This window comes from Hyperolius riggenbachi, chromosome 7, assembly GCF_040937935.1.
Source record: "Hyperolius riggenbachi isolate aHypRig1 chromosome 7, aHypRig1.pri, whole genome shotgun sequence".
NCBI lineage: Eukaryota > Metazoa > Chordata > Amphibia > Anura > Hyperoliidae > Hyperolius > Hyperolius riggenbachi.
This window is the reverse complement of record NC_090652.1, coordinates 160,781,341-160,802,566: the sequence shown is the minus strand read 5'-3', so window position 1 is coordinate 160,802,566 and position 21,226 is coordinate 160,781,341. Positions and strand designations below refer to the sequence as shown.

General features: G+C 46.4%; 1 protein-coding gene across 4 annotated transcripts in view; it reads left to right on the top strand.

The window, feature by feature from the left end:
* Nucleotides 1-20,812, top strand: part of ZP2 (zona pellucida glycoprotein 2) — a 55,935-nt gene extending 35,123 nt beyond the window's left edge. For all 4 annotated transcript variants that reach the window (XM_068246869.1, XM_068246870.1, XM_068246871.1 and 1 more), the window contains 4 exons: nucleotides 1,594-1,726; nucleotides 4,062-4,155; nucleotides 20,508-20,594; nucleotides 20,672-20,812. In XM_068246869.1, the coding sequence (XP_068102970.1) occupies nucleotides 1,594-1,726; nucleotides 4,062-4,155; nucleotides 20,508-20,594; nucleotides 20,672-20,790 (433 nt within the window). In that variant the 3' untranslated portion in view covers nucleotides 20,791-20,812. The remainder of the gene's footprint in view (nucleotides 1-1,593; nucleotides 1,727-4,061; nucleotides 4,156-20,507; nucleotides 20,595-20,671) is intronic.
* The last annotated feature ends 414 nt before the right edge of the window (nucleotides 20,813-21,226 follow it).

Below are 21,226 nucleotides of genomic sequence, written 5' to 3'. Positions count from 1 at the left end.
GTGTGTGTGTGTGTGTGTGTGTGTGTGTGTGTGTGTGTGTGTGTGTGTGTGTGTGTGTGTGTGTGTGTGTGTGTGTGTGTGTGTGTGTGTGTGTGTGTGTGTGTGTGTGTGTGTGTGTGTGTGTGTGTGTGTGTGTGTGTGTGTGTGTGTGTGTGTGTGTGTGTGTGTGTGTGTGTGTGTGTGTGTGTGTGTGTGTGTGTGTGTGTGTGTGTGTGTGTGTGTGTGTGTGTGTGTGTGTGTGTGTGTGTGTGTGTGTGTGTGTGTGTGTGTGTGTGTGTGTGTGTGTGTGTGTGTGTGTGTGTGTGTGTGTGTGTGTGTGTGTGTGTGTGTGTGTGTGTGTGTGTGTGTGTGTGTGTGTGTGTGTGTGTGTGTGTGTGTGTGTGTGTGTGTGTGTGTGTGTGTGTGTGTGTGTGTGTGTGTGTGTGTGTGTGTGTGTGTGTGTGTGTGTGTGTGTGTGTGTGTGTGTGTGTGTGTGTGTGTGTGTGTGTGTGTGTGTGTGTGTGTGTGTGTGTGTGTGTGTGTGTGTGTGTGTGTGTGTGTGTGTGTGTGTGTGTGTGTGTGTGTGTGTGTGTGTGTGTGTGTGTGTGTGTGTGTGTGTGTGTGTGTGTGTGTGTAATTTATATTCCCCCCCCTTCCTCTCTACCTGAACCTAGCAATTTGTTTGCAAAGGAGATATTTGGGAAAACTTGGCAGGCCAGGTTAACAGTGGTCAGTTGCATAACGTCTCATCTAGTTCAATCATAATGCATGCAAGACAGTCCTAAATGCAAAGCCTGCATGCAGTGAATTCAAATAACTGTTACAATTCTGTGGGCCTGTTCACAGTACTGCATTGTATGGGCCGTGAGTTGACACGTAGAATGATGCAATGCAACTGACCACTGTGAACCAGCTCATTATGACTACCAAAGGATATCTGGAACTCATCCTCAGCCTGTACGTCATGCTCCAAACCTGGACATCTTCAAACGCACTCTTAAAACACACCTTTTCAGACAAGCTTATAACAGTCTATAGCCCTTATTTACTTATTTGACACAATGTAATCTGAAGCAAAGGGTAACTGCCTCATCCATCTTTCACCCCCTTACTTAATGTGTCCCCCACTGCCCACTAGATTGTAAGCTCGCAAGGGCAGGGTCCTCCTCCTAATGTTTACGGTTTTGTCACAATATTTGTGCTGCTTGGAACTCTGTTTTACAATTTGTTAGTATATCTGTTCCCCTTCTCTTATTGTGCTTTGTAAAGCGCTGTGGAATATGTTGGCGCTATGTAAATAAAAAATATTTATCATTATTTATTTAATTTTATTATTTATTAGTTCTAACAGTGTTGCTGCAGGTATTTAATACATTATCTAGTCAAACTCTTATTCCTCCATAATCCTCTCAAACTGATGCATTGACTTATGTTGAACAATTTGCTTTTTGAAACCATGCTGAATTTTCTTTTGAAACAAAATGCCTAAAGTATGAATGGCATGTGGCTAGTATGTAGCACTGCAGTATCCACCATAGGTGGAAGCACAACTTTTCCTGGCCATCCTAGGTGACTGCCTGGGCCTTGTGTAATTTTTTTTTTCCCACCCCTCAGCTGCCAAGAAAATAGAGATGACTACCTCACAGTTTTTCATCCTGTATCTAATGTGGCACTACCAAAACATCGCAAACGATTTGAAGTTAAGGCTTTTGCTTTCATGGTGGGAGAGGATCTATCACCTGATCTTGTGAGTAGGAAGTTTCTGGCTCTCCATGTCACTTGCAGTACTAATGCACCATGCACTGTGGGGGGAGGGGGGGGGGTAGAGATTGAAAGACTGTGCCCTTTTTTGCTGCTATTAATTATTTTGCCTTCCAATTGCTGATCTAGACTATCAGTGTAAACTCCCATGAGAAGATTATACCGGGCTTGCTATTTAAAGATGACAATTTGGCTGATTTCTCATTGACCTAGGCAAGATGGCCAACTAGAGACCACCCTGATAACACTGGTGTTAGCAGTGGCATAACTACAATTCATGCCCCCATATGTTCAAATTGATTCCCTTTCCTCCTCTTTGTGCCCTTCACAGCCTTGGGGCCCTTATTAAAGGGTCATAAAACAAGTAGTGTAAAGATCATGATGGCCTAGGGGGAAGGGGTGGTTAAAAGTGGGCCCAGACCCACAGCTCCTGCAATTGCTGCAACCCAGCTGTGCCCCTGAGTGTTACTCCACTCTGTAGCTGATAATTTGAAGGACAGCATGTATCCGAAACACAAATTTAAATGGCTAACTCCATACCTCCCAACTTTTAAGATAAGAAAGGGGAAGAATTAAGCCATGCTCCTGCCAGACCCCAATCAAGTTCCCGGCACCCCCTAATCGTGCATGTCATAGATTTCATAAGAAAAATGGGTACTTGCGTATTCCATCTGCAGTTTTGCAGCTTAAGTTCTGTTTGTTCCCCTACCAAGAGCTAACCATTTTCATAAAGCTGCAGGGGAGTTCCATCCATTGGATGCCAGGGGGCATGGCACACTGGATGACTGACAGCTAGGGGGGTCAAATAGGCCTCCCACAGAGGCCATTAGCAGGAGGGGGGTTAATGGGAAGCAGTGCAAGGAGGGACAGCAGTGGGGATGGGCAGACCCCCCCCCCTCCCTCACCTGGGTCTCCTCCCACACCCTCACCCTATGTGGCAGGTGGGGAATTACTCGCCTGATTCCAGCGTTCCAGGCGCTGGAACACTGCAACGCCATCACATGCCACAGGTCTCTGCCTAGAATGCCGATCACTGTACTTCTGCTAATCAGGAAGCAGTGATCGCATTAAATGCAGAGACCTGTGGCACATGACGCAGCTTTCCAGCACCTGGAACGCAAGAGTAAGGGGTAATACTTTGCCTGCCTGCAGCATATATGGAGGGGGGGGAGGGGTGCTAGGAGGGGACCCAGGGGAGGGGCAGGGGGTCTGGGCTCCCTCCCTGCTGCCCCTCCTTCCACTCTTGCTATACTGGGGCCAACTATACTAGCTACCTATACCTGGCATTACCCACCGTGGCACGCTTAGTATGCAGCACACATTGTGTTACTGGTCAGGGCTGGAGATTCAATTCCAGAAATGAATGGGTATAGATGGGCTGCTCCTTTCTCTGAGATCCCTGCATACGACCTAGGTGTGCTGCTGATCATCAGCTTTGTTTGGTACTTGTGTAATTGCGCTTTCTCCAGCCAAGTGCAGGGGACAGACCCCTTTCAAAACACTTTAACTTGGGAACAGAGCATTACACTGACTCGGACCTGGTGCTCAAGGCCAGGATTTTCTGAAGGAAAATGCATATATTTACATCTGTAAATCGGTCCTGAAAGAGGGGCAAAGTGGGACTGGGTTTCCAGAGGGACTGTCTCTCTGAAAAAGGGATAGTTGGGAGCTATGGCTAACTCCACATGATTGAATCTTAAAATGGCCCCAAGCTATTGCATGACACTGTACACTGTAAAACATGGGGTACATATGCCATTTGGTAATGGGATACACCAAATATTTCTAGACCTGGTAATTGCGGTGAAAATATAACATAATAAAAAATTGTATCGAACAGCAACATCAAGACACATGGGTGGTAACAACCCTTGACTTAATTATGCAGAGTCTCTAGACTGGTGCTTTAAGGTTTTTTTCCTTTCCACACAGTAGAGAGCACCGTGAAAAACTGCAAACAAAACATACATGGAACAGTCATCAATAGAGGGCTGACAATCAAACAAGATGCAATAAGCATGTAAACAGTTATCAACTGCAAGGAACCTTGCTCCGCTTAACCAAGGGATGTCAAACTTTAAGGGGTATTATGTCCATTTCTTCATGCAGGCACTGCTGCTTGGTCAGAATCATGGAAGACATACATACACACACACCTGGGAGGAGCTTCCTGTGTCCCAGATTGCAGTTCTCTGAAAGGGGGTTGGGCTGCGCACACCCACACTGTTGAACTAAACTCAGTGTGCAAAGCTGTGGGCATTTACAAGGGTAAGAATTCTGCACTGCAAGCTTGCTAGTAATGGAGGCTCTGTTGTCTACAGGTTTATTTCCACTGCAGTGCTATCATATGCAATATCCAGGATCCAGACTTCCCTCTCTGCACCAAAAATTGTCCATTGTCCAGAAGGAAAAGACGTAAGTACTATAGGTTCTATTGCACAAAAACTAGCTTTCCAACTTAAGGCCTATAGTCATCCTATTTACATTTGTCTACTGTCTGCATCAATGACACCTTGAATTGTATATATTATGTCCATGTAATAAGGGCAAGCTCGACTGTGCAAATCTTACCAAGTTTATGTAATGAGGGGCTACATAGCCTTAGGGTAAATGGGGTGAACACTGGTTGAGTTTCCACTACCTACTTGAATTTTTACGTGCATTCACATGTGAATCTTTGCTTTGGCATTTGTTGAAAACTAGCCTACTGACCACCATTGGCAGGTCTTCTGATGCACTTTTTTTTTATTCTGAAAATACTTTCATAATTCTGTCAATGCATATGGCCTTAAACTACAGAGTGTACTCACCAGAAATGTACTCAAAGTGCCTTTTTTGATTGAGGCTAGCTTCACAGTGGGATGCTGTGAAGCTGCATTATAAAGTCTTATAACCCAGTTTACCACACTGCAATGGTAAGCCTATGGTATGTTCACAGTGCAACATTACTGTCACATTGTAAATTATGTGCATTACCATAACACTACATTACCAGGCAGGGATGCTCATCTGGATTCCAGATATCTGGGTAACCTGGATATCTGACCATTTTTACACTATCCGGATCAGATTAAAGATTCTGGATTTCTACAGAAATCCGGATAGCTATCTGGATATTTGGCCGCATAACCCGGTTATCCGGGGCTATCCGGATCCGAAATACTGTAACTAAGGCGATGACTACCTGGAGCCAATCAGGACTCCCAGCAGAAGCCCTAGGAACCAATCAGAGGGGAACCCTGGCCAGCTCCACTTGACCTCATTAAGACAATCGGAGGCCTCCCAGCCTAAGCCCCGGCACCCAATCACAGAAAGGAATACTGGCCAGCCCCCCCTGTATGAGGGCTGCCATGAGACAGATCGTCCTGGCTTGCTGAATGTTTCCTGAGACATGCATGCTCCAGTGCTGGTGGCCTACAAAGGGCTGTGCAGTTATAAACCTAAAGCTGTTCATTGATTAACCTTCTTCTAAATGTTTTTAAAGCACTTTAAAGGGCACTTCCGGTTTTTCTATCAGAATCCAGCCGGATAGCCCAGATAATGCGTTCAGATATCTGCATGAACGCGGATATCTAAACGTTCGCTTCGGATATCCTTTCCCGATATCTGGGGATCCAGATCAATTTGGATTTTAACAAGTACTATCCGAGCACCCCTGTTCCAGGTGTAGGAAAGAATACTTTTCATTGCATGAATGCTTTACTGCACCTACTGTAAGCAGCAGTAATGTGCATCACACTTTTTTTTTTTCTTTGAGTTGTGATGTGACGCAAGTTGTAACGTAGCATTGCAACTAATGTCCCACTGTGAACCTAGACTAAATTTTACCACATGATCTATTCTTGGCTGTCAAAATATGACCTCATACTAGTGGTAAAATTGTCCAAAATTGGATTTGTACATGCACTTAAAGTGGACCCAAACTCTTGCTGAAACACTATTCAGTGTGCTGGGCAACTACCATATAGTTTGTACTGTAAGACGCTCCTGACCATAAGACGCACCTACACTTTTTTTTTTTTTCTTTAGGACAAACCAGGGGAAAATGTATACTAAACTTGGTGCATCCATGGTGAAAGGCATCTTGTGGATTATGCTCACTTTGTATCTCATGCCCCTTGTACCTGTTTCTCCTTGTCTGCCTCTGTCCTTAGGACAAAGGACATGGGGACAAAAAGGGGCATAGGTCACATCGTCTGTATGGGCACAGTACAGGTAGCCCCCAACACTGTGGTGCATGTGAGGTTTGTATTGGCAGGTGTTCACAAATCAGGAACTCCCTGCATTTGGACTATTAAACAGTGTTCTGCAAACTTGGTTCTCCAGCTGTTAAAGGAGAACTGTAGTGAGGGATATGGAGGCTGCCATATTTATTTCCTTTTAAGCAATACCAGTTGCCTGGCAGCCCTTATGGTCTATTTGCCTAAAGAAGTGTCTGAATCACACCAGAAACAAGCATGCAGCTAATCTTGTCATATCTGTCTAAATTTGTCAGAAACACCTGATCTGCTGCATGCTTGTTCAGGGCCTATGGCTGAAAGTATTAGAGGCAGAGGATTAGCTGAATAGCCAGGCAACTGGTATTGCTTAAAAGGAAATAAATATGGCAGCCTCCATATACCTCTCACTACAGTTCTCCTTTAAGGAACTACAAGTCCCACAAAGCCCAAGTCATGATAAAGGCAAATGCATTGTGGGACGTGTAGTTCCTTAACAGCTGGAGAGCCAAGTTTGCAGCTCACTGGACTATAAAACGCAATGACTTCCCATCCACCCCCCCATTTTTAGGAGAGAAAAATCAAGCCAGATCAACTTGCCTTATCAGTAGCTGTATTAGTGTAGTTGAAAGACTAATAGCGCTATGGCTCTCCAGGCAGGGCTTTGTGTAAAACATTGTGTAAAACATTGTCCAGTTTAACTTGCCTAGAGCTACTACCCCACTAAGTGTTCTGTTTCCATGCTGTCATTCTGCACAGCTTCATTTTACGCTTGTTTAAACACTTGGGTTTTTTTGTGGTGGGTGTGTGGTGTTTGGGGTGGTGGTTTACACATCCAAGGTGGAAAATCTTACCCAGGGCTTTGGCCAGCCCCTGGCAGCCATTCTGTCCCTTGCCACAGCTAGAATTCCCTCCATTGTGGTGCGATCACGTGGACTGGAGCATTCTGCACCTGCACAGAATGCTCCCAGCTACAGAAGTGGGACTGCAAGCTCACACAGGTGCAGAAGATGCCAACCTGGTGGAGGATATGCAGGAGCTGCAGTGGATCAGCTGCCAGGGGCAGGTAAGTAGATATTGCTGCTTTTGTTTCCCTCGGATGTGCTTTTAAGCATTAGAAAAGTGGTGGAAAAGGTGTTTCAAGGGTTCAATGCCTGGAAGGGGGGGGGGGGGGGGGGCATGGCAGAGTGGGATAGACGCCAAAAGTCCCGGGGAAAAATCTGGATTTGATGCAAAGCGTTTTAAGGGCCGAAATCACATTGAATGATTGCAGGCCTAAAGTTCTTTAACCTCCTTGGCGGTAACACCGAACGTAGTTCGGGGTAAGCCGCCGGAGGGTGCTGCTCAGGCCCTGCTGGGCCGATTTGTTTAATTTGTGTTTTTTTTTTTTTTTTTTTTTTTGCTGGACGCAGCTAGCACTTTGCTAACTGCGCCAGCACACTGATCGCCGCCACCCCGCTCACTATCGCCGCTATCAGTCGCGCCGCACGCCCCCCCAGACCCCGTGCGCTGCCTGGCCAATCAGTGCCAGGCAGCGCCGAGGGGTGCCCCGGGACTCCCAATGACGTCCCGACGTCAGTGACGTCATCCCGGGAATCCCGTTCTTTGAACGGGATTTCCTGATCGGAGATCGCTGAAGGCGATAGAGGGCGGGGGATGCTGCTGAGCAGCGGCTATCATGTAGCGAGCCCTGGGCTCGCTACATGATATAGGAAAAAACTGCTGCGCTCCCTCCTGGCAGATTTTTTTTATACCGCCAGGAGGGTTAATTACACTCCCTGATTGATGCACATGTAATATGTTTTGAAGTACTTCTTCACACTGACACCAAACTCGCTGTGTAACGCACCGGTTTGTGTAGTGATTGCCGTACTGGACTGGTGCGCACCATGGCCAGAGTGCAGGCCGTGGTGGTTTTCAAGCCCATATGGTCACCAGGCTGAGGTAGCTGAATGACAGAACAGTGACTGTCCAGCTGATCAAATTTGGTCTGTCCACAATGAAGCAACAACCTTATCTTGGGTAAGCCCCACCCCGAGACACTCGTATAGCCGGCGGTCATTGCTTCATTGTGATATGCAAGCCCCTTCACCATGGCAAGGTAATGATCCCTAAGGGGAATTGGCACTTGTACATGCCTTTTTTGTTTTTGTTGTTGCAGCCGCAGTGCAGCCAGAAAAATTAGGCTGGCATGTACATGCACTAGAAAAAAATTATAGCAGCCGCTGCTAGCAGCGGCCTTAAAAATTCAGGCATCCGCCTGAAGTCCTGGACCCTGTTGGTGACTGAGAAGGCAGTCAAGCAGCCTGCAGGCAGAGATGCTGTGAATGGGGGACTGACTTAGTCTTCGGGCAGGCCTGACTGTGCTTTGCAGACCAGGCATCCAAGGTCAGATGGACCCTTGACCCAACGCTGTGTGCCAGATGACACCACTTGCCTTTCAACATCATGGTACAGTTTTGGTATCACCTTTTTTGAGAACTGCATATCTTCCACTGCAGTGTGTAGATTTGTTTGTGCTGCTTTCCCTCAGGTGGTCATCCTATTGCAGTTTGTGCTTTAATTATGTACCTTTGGAAGGTAGTTGTCACTATGCAGGTCTTGGTCTTTCCACGGCTCAATTTTCAGTGGCAGAGTACAGATGAGCAAAAAAGGGGGGGGGGGGGGAATAGTGCACTATATTGTGGCAACCTCTATAAATCTGTACCTGGTGCGCTATAATCAATAAGGGGTGTATGCCCTCAGCTAGAAATTGTATTGTAATATCAGTGCTCAACAGGTGTATTTTGTTAAAATACTGACGGCACTCCCCTATCCTCTATAGGAATGCTTGATACATCAACCTGCATAACATTGGTTCCCACGTACTGGTCCCTAACAGTATGAGGTCTTTTGTGGAATATTTATTGCTGCAAACTCCAATCATACAGAGCATGCACATATGAGGCTATGTCCTCGAGTCCCGTCAATCACTGCCTGGGGACATGTAACTGGACCCACATCCCAATATAGGTAACTTTTCTATATACAAGCAAAAGTCCTAGTTTCCAAGTCCCAAATTCAAGAGTCCTGAAACTGTAAATTCTGATCTTATTACACCAGTGAATGTAATCCTTATTGAGAAAACTATGCTCACCGAATTCCAATGCCAATCGTAACAGTTGGCAGTCTGCGTGTTTGGCCCAGCCAGTATTTGTCGTCCGACTCTCCTGTGTCTTCAACCGTATCCCAGCCGTACATATAAAGGGAAAAGGGGCTCTATGGCGTAGTACGTTAGAAGTGCTCACCCCAGTGTGCTAAACACACAACCTCATAGAGCGTGACCCAGCACCTTAGACTCTCCACACTCCTATTACAAAACACTAGCCTCTTACCAGATAGTGTGGCTGACCCAGCAAGACCAGCATAAGCGTTTGTTCAGCATCACAGACCTTCTCCCATAGCACACCTTAAACTCAGACAAATGCTTTCATATCGTAATACCGTTTGTTCCAAGTAAAATATAAAATTGCACTCACAATGCTACGATAATGTGCATATCCGACAAGCTGCAGATGGGACCAGAAGATTAATATTCTTACCTCTTTGGGCACGAGTCGAAGGCCTTCTGTTTCTAGCTTTGGATGCAGAGAAGGCCTTTGACAGGGTCCATTGGGGGTTCCTGAGTGAAGTCCTAGCTAAATTTGGAATACAGGGTAACTACCACCAAGCAGTTATGGCCCTCTATAAATCCCCAACAGCCTGTCAATGTATCTGGTCTATTAAAAAAAATTGCCATTTCCAACAGCACAAGACAGGGCTGGCCCCTGTCTCCCCTTATATTCATAATTGGCACCCTAGCAGAATCTATACGCTCAAACCCCTATATTGAAGGTATTCCGATTGGTTCAGCATCCCCAAAAATACGCCTTTTTGCAGATTATCTCCTATCCATTACCAATCCCCTCAACTCAAAACATCTCAACACTAGCAGAAATCTCCAGTCTCATTGTATAAAGTTAACAAAAACAAATCCTCCTTGTTGGGCATAAATATCCCTCCAAAACTAAAGACCGCTCTAGCAAAACAATCGCCTACCTGGGGATTCAAATCCCATCTTCCACAAAAGAAATCTGAGATTAATTTCCCTCCGCTCTTGAAGGAGATCTCAAAAGATTTACTCTGCATAGCTCCATATGACCTCTCCATATCTGGTAAAATGGCAGCATACAAAATGGCAGTCTTTCCCAAGATACTCTACTACTTCAGAACCTTGCCCACCTCCTTTTTCAGAGTTAAATGCTTTTTTTTTTTTCTTTTTTTTTTTTTTTTCCAAATGAACTGGGAAACCAAACGCTCACTCCAAATACGAACAGCTCACACAACTCTGGAGGTTTTGGCCTCCCGAACCCTCTCCACTACTACCATGCATCAAGACATGTCACAATACTGGGGAAACACCACTGGAAAAATATTGGGTAAATTTAGAAAATCTTTAATAATGGAAACCTCCTAGACCTATTCCACCTAACTTGGGTGAACCTCCCTACTCCAATTTTCATCCACAATCCACCAGACTATTATGTCATGAAGATTTTTAAAGCATAGCCTTCCCCCCCCCCCCCCCCCCCAGAATTGGGCCTTAAAGAGAACCTGAGGTGGGGTTTTGACAATGCATTCCACATAGAGGCTGGGTCTGCCCATACAGCCAGCCTCTGTTGCAATTTCAATCCCCCTAAGTTCCCTCTGCTCTCTGCAATCCCCCATAAATCACAGCTGCGCTGTGCCTACTGTTTACATCTGTACTGTCACACTGCGTGCTCCCCGCCTCCTGCATAGCTCTGGTCCCCGCCCACATCCCTTCCATTCAATTAGCGGGGAGGAATGGACATGGGCGGACCAGAGCTATGCAGGAGGTGGGGGAAGCAGCAGACTGACAGTACAGAGATGAACACAACCCGCTGTGACACTGTCACCAGCGTGGCTGTGATTTATGGGGGATAGCAGAGCGCAGGGGGGCTTGGGGGATTAAATGGCAACAGAGGCTGGGCAATATAATCAGACCCAGCCTCTGTATGTGGATTGCATTGTCAGAACCAAACCTTGGGTTCTCTTTAACCAAAGGGAAACTCCCATTATCTATCATGAAATTGGCCAACTCCAATCTCCAGGTGAATAAATGGCTTAAGAACGGAATCCTTTAAATATTACACCCAATGGTTACCTCCAACCCTTTAATTTCCGAAAATGGAAATACAAACTAACAAGGATCTCTTCAGTTATATACAAATCTGCTCTCCACCAACGTCACAATCACAATAGATGTGCCCCAAACATTATGGGATTTTCTATTTTTACCCAAATCCAAATTTTACAGGGGGTTTATGCCTATGGTATGGTTATATCAACAAAACTCTCCCTCTTCCATATCTTCATCAAGAACTGGGAATATGATCTACAGCTCAGCTCACTATACCCCCATTGGATATAGAAAGAGCATTAATAAACATTACAAAAATTCTCCAGTTGCATTTCCCACATAGATACTACTAAAAAAATCCTCTACAAATGGTACCTCACCCCCAGAATACTAGCTAAAATTTCTCTTATTCACTCTCCAAATTGCTGGAGAAAGTGCTTAAACATTGGCTCTCTCCATCTCCTATTGGAATGCCCCAAGATCAAATCCTTTTGGTCTCAGGTTTTATTTTGGAGATTAGATAAAGAGTGCCAATAATGGGGATTTTTTTTTAAATGGGTTTGGACCAATTCCCTAGGCAATTTAATCTGGTCATCACTCTTAATCTGCGCAGCCAGACACCTACTTCTGACTAACTGGAATACCTCAGAAATCCCATCCTTGTCACAAGTAACCCATCTAGACTACAATTTCTCACCTTTATCGGGTGTTCCATTTTAAGGTTGTAATCTCCTGCTAGATCACTGGTACTTTGACTAGATCCGCCGGGCGGATCGCTGGTAACTAGTCTTATCACCCGAACGATAGTCTGTACACACGTCGGATTTAACGCGGAAACGTCCGAACGACGAAACGTCCGAACGACGGAACGTTCAAACGACGGGTCGTTCGCTAAAATCCGACGTGTATGGGCCTGTACTTTGACTGGAATAAACTCTCTCCTCCAGATCAAAGCTAATCCCTTCCATAACCCAATTCAAACTAATGAGCTAAACCTCCTGATGTAGAGTTGGCCTCCCATCCCTCCCTCAGGTCTCCCCCTCTGGATGTATCAGATCCCTTACATTAGCATATCCTGGTCTTCCAGAGACGTCAGGATTGAGTTTAGGTTCCCTGCTATGGAATATGGTAACAAGCATCCATGAAGTGAACTGTATGCACTGACTTGACTAATACAATGTGCAGTCAGTCACACAGGTGCAGTTAACAGGTATGCACAGAGTTGTATATCACTGCGTGCACCCACATAGGTAGATGGGTGCACTGAAGTGAACAAGTATATGCAGTGATGTGTATTACATGTGCACCTGTCACACACATGCACAGTGACACTGACTGACAGGGCTGTATATAATGCAAGTGGGCCACACAAAAAATAGATCACAAGATTAGCTCTCAAAAGAGCTGTTGAGGGGTGCTTTTTTTTTTTTTTTTTTTTTTTTTTTTTAGCAATGAGAATCGGGCTCTTGTAAGCTTGTTAGCTTGCTCCTGGCTAACGAAGCTTTCCCTAGGAGTCTGCAGCAGCTATCCCTTCACCAATTACAGCAGGCACACGAGTAAGTCCACTGCCTGCCTTTTATAAGGGGGGGGGGGGGTGGGGCTCCAGGAGGGAGTGTAGCCTAATTGACCCTCCACATCAGTCAGCAGGCACATTGTAGCCAGTTGACCCTCATGATGCACTATGGGGGCAAACTGAACTTCCGGAAAAGTTCCCAGTTCGCTGCGATCGCGAACCACGGAAGTTCGCCGGCGAACCGTTTGGGCCATCTTAGAATCATACACATGCGAGATGAAACTTGGGCTGGTGGCTGCCTTGAATCTAGCCTATACAGCAGCCCATGTCTCCCAACTGGAGCAGGATCCTCCACCAGGCAACCTGGACAGGTGCTTTGGGCCCAGTGGGTGTGGAAGAGCCTAACTGCCGCCACCTTTGCCCTCTCTCCACTTCAGCTTACCAAAAAGACCACAGTGGGCCACAATCTACTACCTTGCCTAGGACTCCATTAAATCTTAACCAATCTCTGCTCTGAACACCTCAGCCAGTGATCAGCCTGGCAGTCCAATTGGTGGTAACGCTCTTGGTCCACTTGGCTTGAGTGACATTGCTCCCACACTCCTCTCAGCCCTCAGTGTCATTGCATCTGTTTCTCTTTCCGCTAAACAAGGCATCACTGCCACAGCTGCTGTTCAGTGTTTTTCCTTAACAGTTTGCAATAATTCAGCTGTAAGCGAACATCTGTGGTTACCCATAATGCACCACTACTGAATATGCAAATTATATCTATGCCCCTGAAGCCAGGTTTACATCCAGCACTGCTGGAGCATAGCAAACCTATAGCTTAAAATTTTAGAGCCACACCAACCCCACTTGCAGACAGCCTGTTTCAGACTTTTTTTCCTAGTGGTTTTGGGTCACCCCAAGCTGCTTTAGTTTGTGGGGGTGGCTGGAAGGTGTAATGGTTAAGGGCTCTGCCTCTGACACAGGCGACCAGGGTTCGAATCTCTGCTCTGCCTGTTCAGTAAGCCAGCACCTATTCAGTAGGGGACCTTAGGAAAGTCTTCTTAACACTGCTACTGCCTATAGAGCGCGCCCTAGTGGCTGCTGCTCTGGCGCTTTGAGTCCGCCAGGAGAAAAGCGCAATATAAATGTTTGTCTTGTTGTACTGGTCCAAGCCCTATCCCATAGTGCATGGCAGGGATTGATATGGGTCTAAGGATCAAAAGTCCAACACTGGCTGTCTGCATGTGGGGTTGGTGTGGATCTGTAAAAAATTTTAAGCGGTAGGTTTGCTATACACCAGCAGTTCTGGATGTAAGACTGGCTTCAGGGACATACAGAATTAGTATATTCAGCAGGAGTGCAATGTGGGTAACCACCTAAACCACCTAATACTAAAATTATCGCGAACAAGGGAAACTACTGTGTATATACTTGCATATAAGCCTAATTTTTCAGCACAAAAAAATGTGCTGAAGTTATCCCCTTGGCTTATATGCAAGTCAGTGGAGCAGAATAGATAGTGGCAAATGTTACTGGCAGAGGAGCATAAGGATCTTGCACTAGTGATCCTACTCTCAACAGCTGCCTCCCTGCTGTGTCCATGCCCTTCATCTCTTGCAGCATGGTGTGCAGAGTGCCCTGCTCAAGACTACCTGTGTCCCCTGGCTTGTGGGGCAGAGTGCAAGCAACATGTCAGTGGTGCAGAGATCTGGGATTCTTCCTGTGTGGCAATCGCTGTCTCATATCTGACTCCATCTAGTGTCATCCTGGGGGCACATCTGGCTATAGGGAGAGGGAATTCTACTGGGAGCACATCTGGCTATTAAGGCAAGAGGTTGTACTGGGAGGGGGCTTATGTCACATTTTTTTTTCCCCCCTGGTTTCTGAGGAAAGTGGGTACCTCGCAGGGGCGGACTGGCCTGGGGGGAAGGGGGGCAATCTCCCCCCGGGCCACCTCCTATCTCCTGTATCAGGGCCGCTGGTTTTACATCTATGTTGGTCCCGCAGCGGCCCTTCTTGCTCCCTGTTTTGGCTGCTGCTGTGACTGGCTGCTAGGCAGCAGAGGTCCTGCCCCCTGCCTGTAGACACAGCCAGTTAGTGAGAAGAGCAGAGGAGCATCGAGCGCGTCATTTGAAATGGCAGGGAGGCTGCTGTTCCCGTCCTGCCTGATGTCTCCAGCTTTCCTGCGGTGTGGAGTGCCAAATGTTCCCTCAGTCCCAGCCTCCTGCCGCTTGCTTGAAGTACGAAGGGACAGGGACACTGGCCTTGCAGACTTGAGTTCCAGACACTCTTCCTGGTAAGCTGACACTTCCCCCTCCTCCCCATTAGTCGCATGTGCTTCTATCAGACCAGCCCTCTGCTCACAGCTGCCCCCTCCCCATATCTCTGTCTCTCTTGTATGTGTGTAACCCTTTCACTGCTGGTGCCCTGTTAGCCAATTTAGCTTGTTGCAGCAATGGAAGTTTGTTTAAAAGTAAACTTGAAATAAGTAAAAAAAAGTTTCACTCACCTGGGGCTTCTGCCAGCCCCCTGCAGCCAAGCTGAACGATCCTCCGGTCTAGCACCACAGCTCAGTTTCATAATCGCAACTCAACGGCCACTGTCTGCGTGGCCCTGCCCGTACGCAACCTTGTTCACCTTCGCCAAACCGGGAGCATCCTGAATGAGAATGTGTGCAACCAGGGCTGCGCAGGTGCAGTGGCTATTGATTTGCAAGTCGGCGAGAAGGAAATGTAGCCACTGCAGGGGACTGGGGGATCGTTCCAGGACAGCGTGGGCACAGGGCGGCAGCAGGGGCCTGGCAGAAGCTCCAGGTATGTGAAACTCTTGTTTTTGTTTTGTTGTTTTAGTCTTCCTTAAAGTGTACCAGAGACCTTTTTAAAGTTTTATACATACCTGGTGCTTCCTCCAGCCCCCTCCGCAGCAATCGTTCCCATGCCATCCTCAGCCTTCTGCAGCTCTGCTACCGTAACTTCCTCCAGTAGTGGCCAGTCTGCGCAAAAGAAGTGCGCTGTCTACGTCTCTCTCCGGCAGCTGCAGACTGGCTGCTACTAGAGGAAGTTACGGGACCTGGTGCCGGCGATGGAGAAGGCTGAGGACGGCGGTGTGGGAGCGATCCGAGCGGATGCGGCTGGAGGAAGCCCCATGTATGTATAAAACTTTAATTTTAAAACGTCTCTGGTTTCCTTTAAGTAAGCTTAACCTTCTACTAGCCCGCTGTAGTACTTCTGGTCCCTCTCTGAAATCCATTCAGCAACTGTTCCCTCCGAAAGCTGCATGTGCCTCCTCAATTGCGCTCCCAAAGCTGGGAGCATTCTGCATTTGCACAGTTTGTAAAAATATTCTAACTATGGGAGCGCGATTGGGGAGGCATGTGGCCACGCATGTGTAATAGCCAGTAGCTGACTTAGTCTGGCAGCTTTCAGAGAGGCACAACTGATGAATGGATCAAACTGGAAGCATACATTTGAAATCGGCACTGGTAGACTTGGGCGCAGGATACAGCCGGTATATGGCTGATCCTGCTTCTACACAAGTCCCGGCCGCGTTAAAGGGAACCTAAACAGAGAAGGATATGGATTTTTCCTTTTAAAGTAATACCAGTTGCCCGACTCTCCTGCTGATCCTGTGTCTCTAATACTTTTAGCCACAGCCCCTCAACCATGCAGATCAGGTACTCTGACTGAAGTCACACTGGATTAGCTGCATGCTTGTTTCAGGGCTGTGATTCAGCCACAACGGTAGCCATAGAGATCAGCAGGACTGCTGGGCAACTGGCATTGTTTAACAGGAAACATCCATATCCCTCTCAGTTTAGGTTCCCTTTAATTACTGTTCCCCCCTCCAGGCCGCCATGGATGGTGGGGAATGATATAATTCGGCTTCCAGAGATTGCTGGAGGCTTAATTACTGTTTGAAAGCAACTTGGGCTCGGTCTTCTGACAGCGCTGACGTTGCTCACTGAGCGCCACTATAGGACTGATTCCTTTAATAGTCTATGGTGGCGCTGCCTGCTCCCAAATCTATCAGTACTAAAAAAAGCACTGCTCTGGACTGGAATGTCAGCAAGGGGCCTGAAGGACTGCAGGGGGCTAGAAGAAGCCCCAGGTAAGTTACACTGGGCACCTTAGATTCATTTACGGTATCCTTTAAAGGTAACCTTAACCGAAGAAGAGTTTAACTTACCTGGGGCTTCTACCAGCCCCCTGCAGCCACCCTGTGCCTGCCCTGTCACTGAACGATCATCTGGTCCCTAGTAGTGCCCCTCTTCCAGCCACTGCACATGCGCAGCCCTGGCCACGCTTCCATCCTTGGAAGTGTTCTGCGGATACATGGTAGATAGTAGCTGGATAGTGTACTGGTTAAGGGTCCTGCCTTTGACATGGGAGACCAGGGTTTGAATCTTGGCTAGTAAGGAGTTCAAGGCAAAACTCCCTAACACTGCAGGGTGGCCTCTTGAGCGCGTTCCAGTGGCTGCAGCTCTTGAGCGCATTGAGTCCGACAGGAGAAAAGCGCTATACAAATGTTTCGATTATTATACATTTCCCGTTCATGCACGATCAGGAGGTGCACGGACTGGGGCTGCACATCCAGAAGAAAAAGAAAACGCTGCAGGGGCCCGGAGGATCGGTATGTCCCGGAGCAGGAGCCCGGAGAATCGGTATGTCCCGATGCGGGGGCCCGGAGGATTGGTATGTCCCAGTGTGGGCACAGGGTGGCTGCAGTGGGCTAGTAGAAGCACTAGATAAGTCAAACTTTTTTTTTTTTTGTCTAGGATTTAGATTTACTTTAAAGTAAATCTAAAACCTATGCAACACAAGAATTGATACTTCCCTGTGGCTTCCTTTAGCCCCCTGTAGTCCATGGGCTCCTTCGATGTCTGTCTGGTACTGTCCATTCTCCCACGGTCAGCCTCAGTAGTTTCGGACCACAGGGGCTAAGCCGGATGTTGGCTACTGCACATGTGCGGCCATGTGCCTCCTCAATTACGCTCCTGTAGTGTGGAACATTCAGTGCATGCACAGTATCAGTTTTTACAAACTGTGCAAGTGCAGTGTTGAGGGATCCCTCAACCTCTCCAGAGGACTTGGGCTGAGCTGCCTCTGTGCTCCATGGCGGCCCCCCTAAGAGTAGTACTCACATGCCCCCGATCCAGCAGCGAATCTCTCTGCTCATGCTGGGAGTAGCAATGGTGACTGGGGGGGACACAGTAGTCACAGGGGTGGACACAGGAGCCACAGTGGAGAGCGAAGGTGACACAGGGGGGGACAAAAGAGATAGAGGCACAGGGGACAAAAAAGACAGTCAGGGACATGAGGTGACATAGAGGGGGACAAAAGAGACGCAAGGGAACAAAAGAGACGCAAGGGAACAGAGGTGACGTGGGGAAAAGGGGGACGGGAGCAGAGGTAACACAGGGGGACAAAAGAGACACAGGGAACAGAGGTAACACAGGGTACAAAAAAGGCACAGGGGAAACAGGTGACACAGAGGGGGACAAAAGAGGCACAGAAATGACACTGTTCTGACTTAAGAACTGATTCAGGTTAATGAACCTGCATTCCCTATCCCGTTTGTTAATCGGTGACTACCTGTATTTCACTAGCTACTTTATTATGTATGTCTTGCTAGTACTGAGTATGACCTTTTTTACCATCAGAACTGCTCTAATTCTTCGTGAGTCATGACATTCCTCAGACATTTTTGGTCCATATTGACATCATAGCATCATGCAGTTGGCCCCACTTACATCATTTCATGGTCACGCCCCCAGGGCCTATGGGTTGTGTTTTCCCCCAGGCCAAAGGTTCCCAGTCCTCCCCTGGTACCTCGGCTTATACGCAGGTTGGCTTATATGCGATTATGGTAATCATTTAACTTCAGGTTTGCTTACAAAAACTTATCAACTACAATTAGTGTTTAACTAGCTGTTGCTGTGGTGGATATCTACACCCTGTGACTTTAAGATGTCTGAAGCTTTCTATGCGCACCTCTGCATCCTGCAGTTTAGTACAGATTGGCGAATGGAACATATTTATTATTCCCATTAACTCCAGTTACCAACCTAAAACTTGTGATTTCTTTAACACTGTCACTTTGGCTCTAGTTTACTTTACATTGAGGGCTTTGCTTAAAATTTATGTATAGGCATATTGTCTTTTTGCTAATAACGGCTTAAATTATAAGCCCAATCTGCAATAATTATGAGTACAATGAGAACTAATACATGGGAAAAACACACTTTTTTAATATAAAATATTGCCATAGATTATACTAGGGCCATAACAAATAACATAATAGGACAAACTGGCAAGTGGACTTATTACAGTAGCTCTTTACAAAAGTGGCTGAAATGGATTTTTTTTGTACCCACCTACTTTTTCTTCCCTTTAACATACAAATAAAATTCTTAGCAAAGAGCCCAACTTTAGTCAAAAAATCACTAATCACACCTAAATGGTCTATATACTGTAATTACTGGTGAATGAGTTTTGTGACTGAGGTGACATTTGCTCTGATCTATAAGAGTGAAACCCCCTCTGAACTAGTTAATCTAGAGGGCATCCATATAAGCAATAGCCAGGCCTGGAATTACATCATGGCCTATAGGCACAGATGTCCTGGCACCCTAAACTTTGCCCTCCATGATCCTACAAACCTCTGCTGAACCTCACATGTTCTGGCTGCCTGTCACTGCTACCTTACTTCCCTTGCCTGCCATATGTAGCTACAGGGCGTACGTTAAAGGGTGTCGGGGGGGAAAAAAGGGCGCAGGGTTTTAAACGATAAGCATGAATGTTTAAAAAAAATTGTGCTATATTTTGTTTAAAAATGTTTTATAAAGTTAGAAATCATTAAATGTGTATGAAATCGGCAATTGTAAAAACGTTAATCTTCCCTGTTTAAAAAGTGAAATGTATAATAACGTTTATAAAATTAATAGGAATTTTACTAAAACTATACCTAACCCTACTCTCACACAGAACCCTACCTGTACCTACCACTAACCCCTAGACCCCCCTGGTGGTGCATAAACCTAAGACCCCCCCCCCCCCCCCCCGTGATAAGCATTAATGTGTTAAAAAAAATATTGTGCTGTTCATTTAAAAATGTGTTAAAAAAAAATATTGTACTGTTTTTTGTTTAAAAATGTTTACAAAATTATAAATCATTAAATGTGTAATCAAGAGAAGCAGTTACAAAACATGAAGTCTCCGGGCGCCGCTTGTAAAACGTTGTTTTTCTCGAGCTCTTTTTTTTTTTCCTGTTGGGCGCCCATTAAACGATATTTATTATGGGAGTGAATGGCGGCGCCCTTTTTGTCCACCTGCCTCATGCGCCCAAATTTCCTGCCTCCGCTACAGGTGCCCCTTAACCTCCCTGGCATTGCTTTTCAGATTTTGTCTAAAAGCCGTATTTAACAAGCTATTAGACCCTAAACGCCAGATCTGCAGCAGCTTTTGCATTTAACTCACTCAGGCACGGATTACTGCTCTGAGCTGTGGATTTCCATCCCAATCCTGACTGCATTAGGTAGCCAGAGGTACCCTCAGTATTAACCTCCTTAGCGGTAATGATACAAAGTAGCTAAAGGTGCCCCTGACTGAAGGGGATCTGGTCAGTAGAATACGAAGACCCAGGTAATTAACATCTTTATGTTCTGTTCAGGACTCTTCTCCTAATGCCTCCTCTCCTTCCCTATGCAGAGTGAGCAGCCTTTCCATCAGGTGCCTTGTGGTAAATCTGACTTTGAAGTTTTGCCGGGAAGGCCATTGCCAGACAATTACTGTTTGTTTTTTTGTTTTTTTAATGTGGCTAATCTTTTAAGACTACAGTTTACATTTTTAATTTGATTCATACTTTCTTCTAGATGAACTGTTTCTGCACAGGCATTCCCTGATCGCTAGCAAAGGACCAGTGTTCTTTGAAGACTCTGTTCAAGTCATGAATGCAGAAGGTAAAATGTGTCTAAATTGCTGCAGTGAATCAGTTGCTACATTGTTGGCTGTGACTAAATCCTTTCATTTCTTGTAGGTGAACGCAGTGTCATAGGAGATATTACACTTGGAATCTTGCCTGCCTTTGGTCTTGTTGGTTTGATTGCCCTGGTTGCTGCAATAGTGTCTTTTAACAAATGGAGATCACAATCTTGAACTGTTAACTCTGTTCAATAAATGCTGTTTTTGTAATACTGAGTGCCTGTTCTGACATCTGCTTGACTGTATGGTCTCCAGCTAGGCAGTGACCGCATGTCACAAACTTGTAAACACAAGGGGCAAAGGCTGCCATAAATGGAATCTGGAGACAGTACTTGCCAAAACTAGTTTAAGATGATGGGGGGGGGGGGGGGGACACAATGGGTTTTTGCTCCTTTGCATATATGGTATTCTGAAATGGGAAAGTGGTCAGACGGTCGGCCACCTGGCACCAACGTGTGTGTGTGTGTGTGTGTGTGGTCTTGCGTGTGTGGTCTTGCGTGTGTGGTCTTGCGTGTGTGGTCTTGCGTGTGTGGTCTTGCGTGTGTGGTCTTGCGTGTGTGGTCTTGCGTGTGTGGTCTTGCGTGTGTGGTCTTGCGTGTGTGTGTGTGTG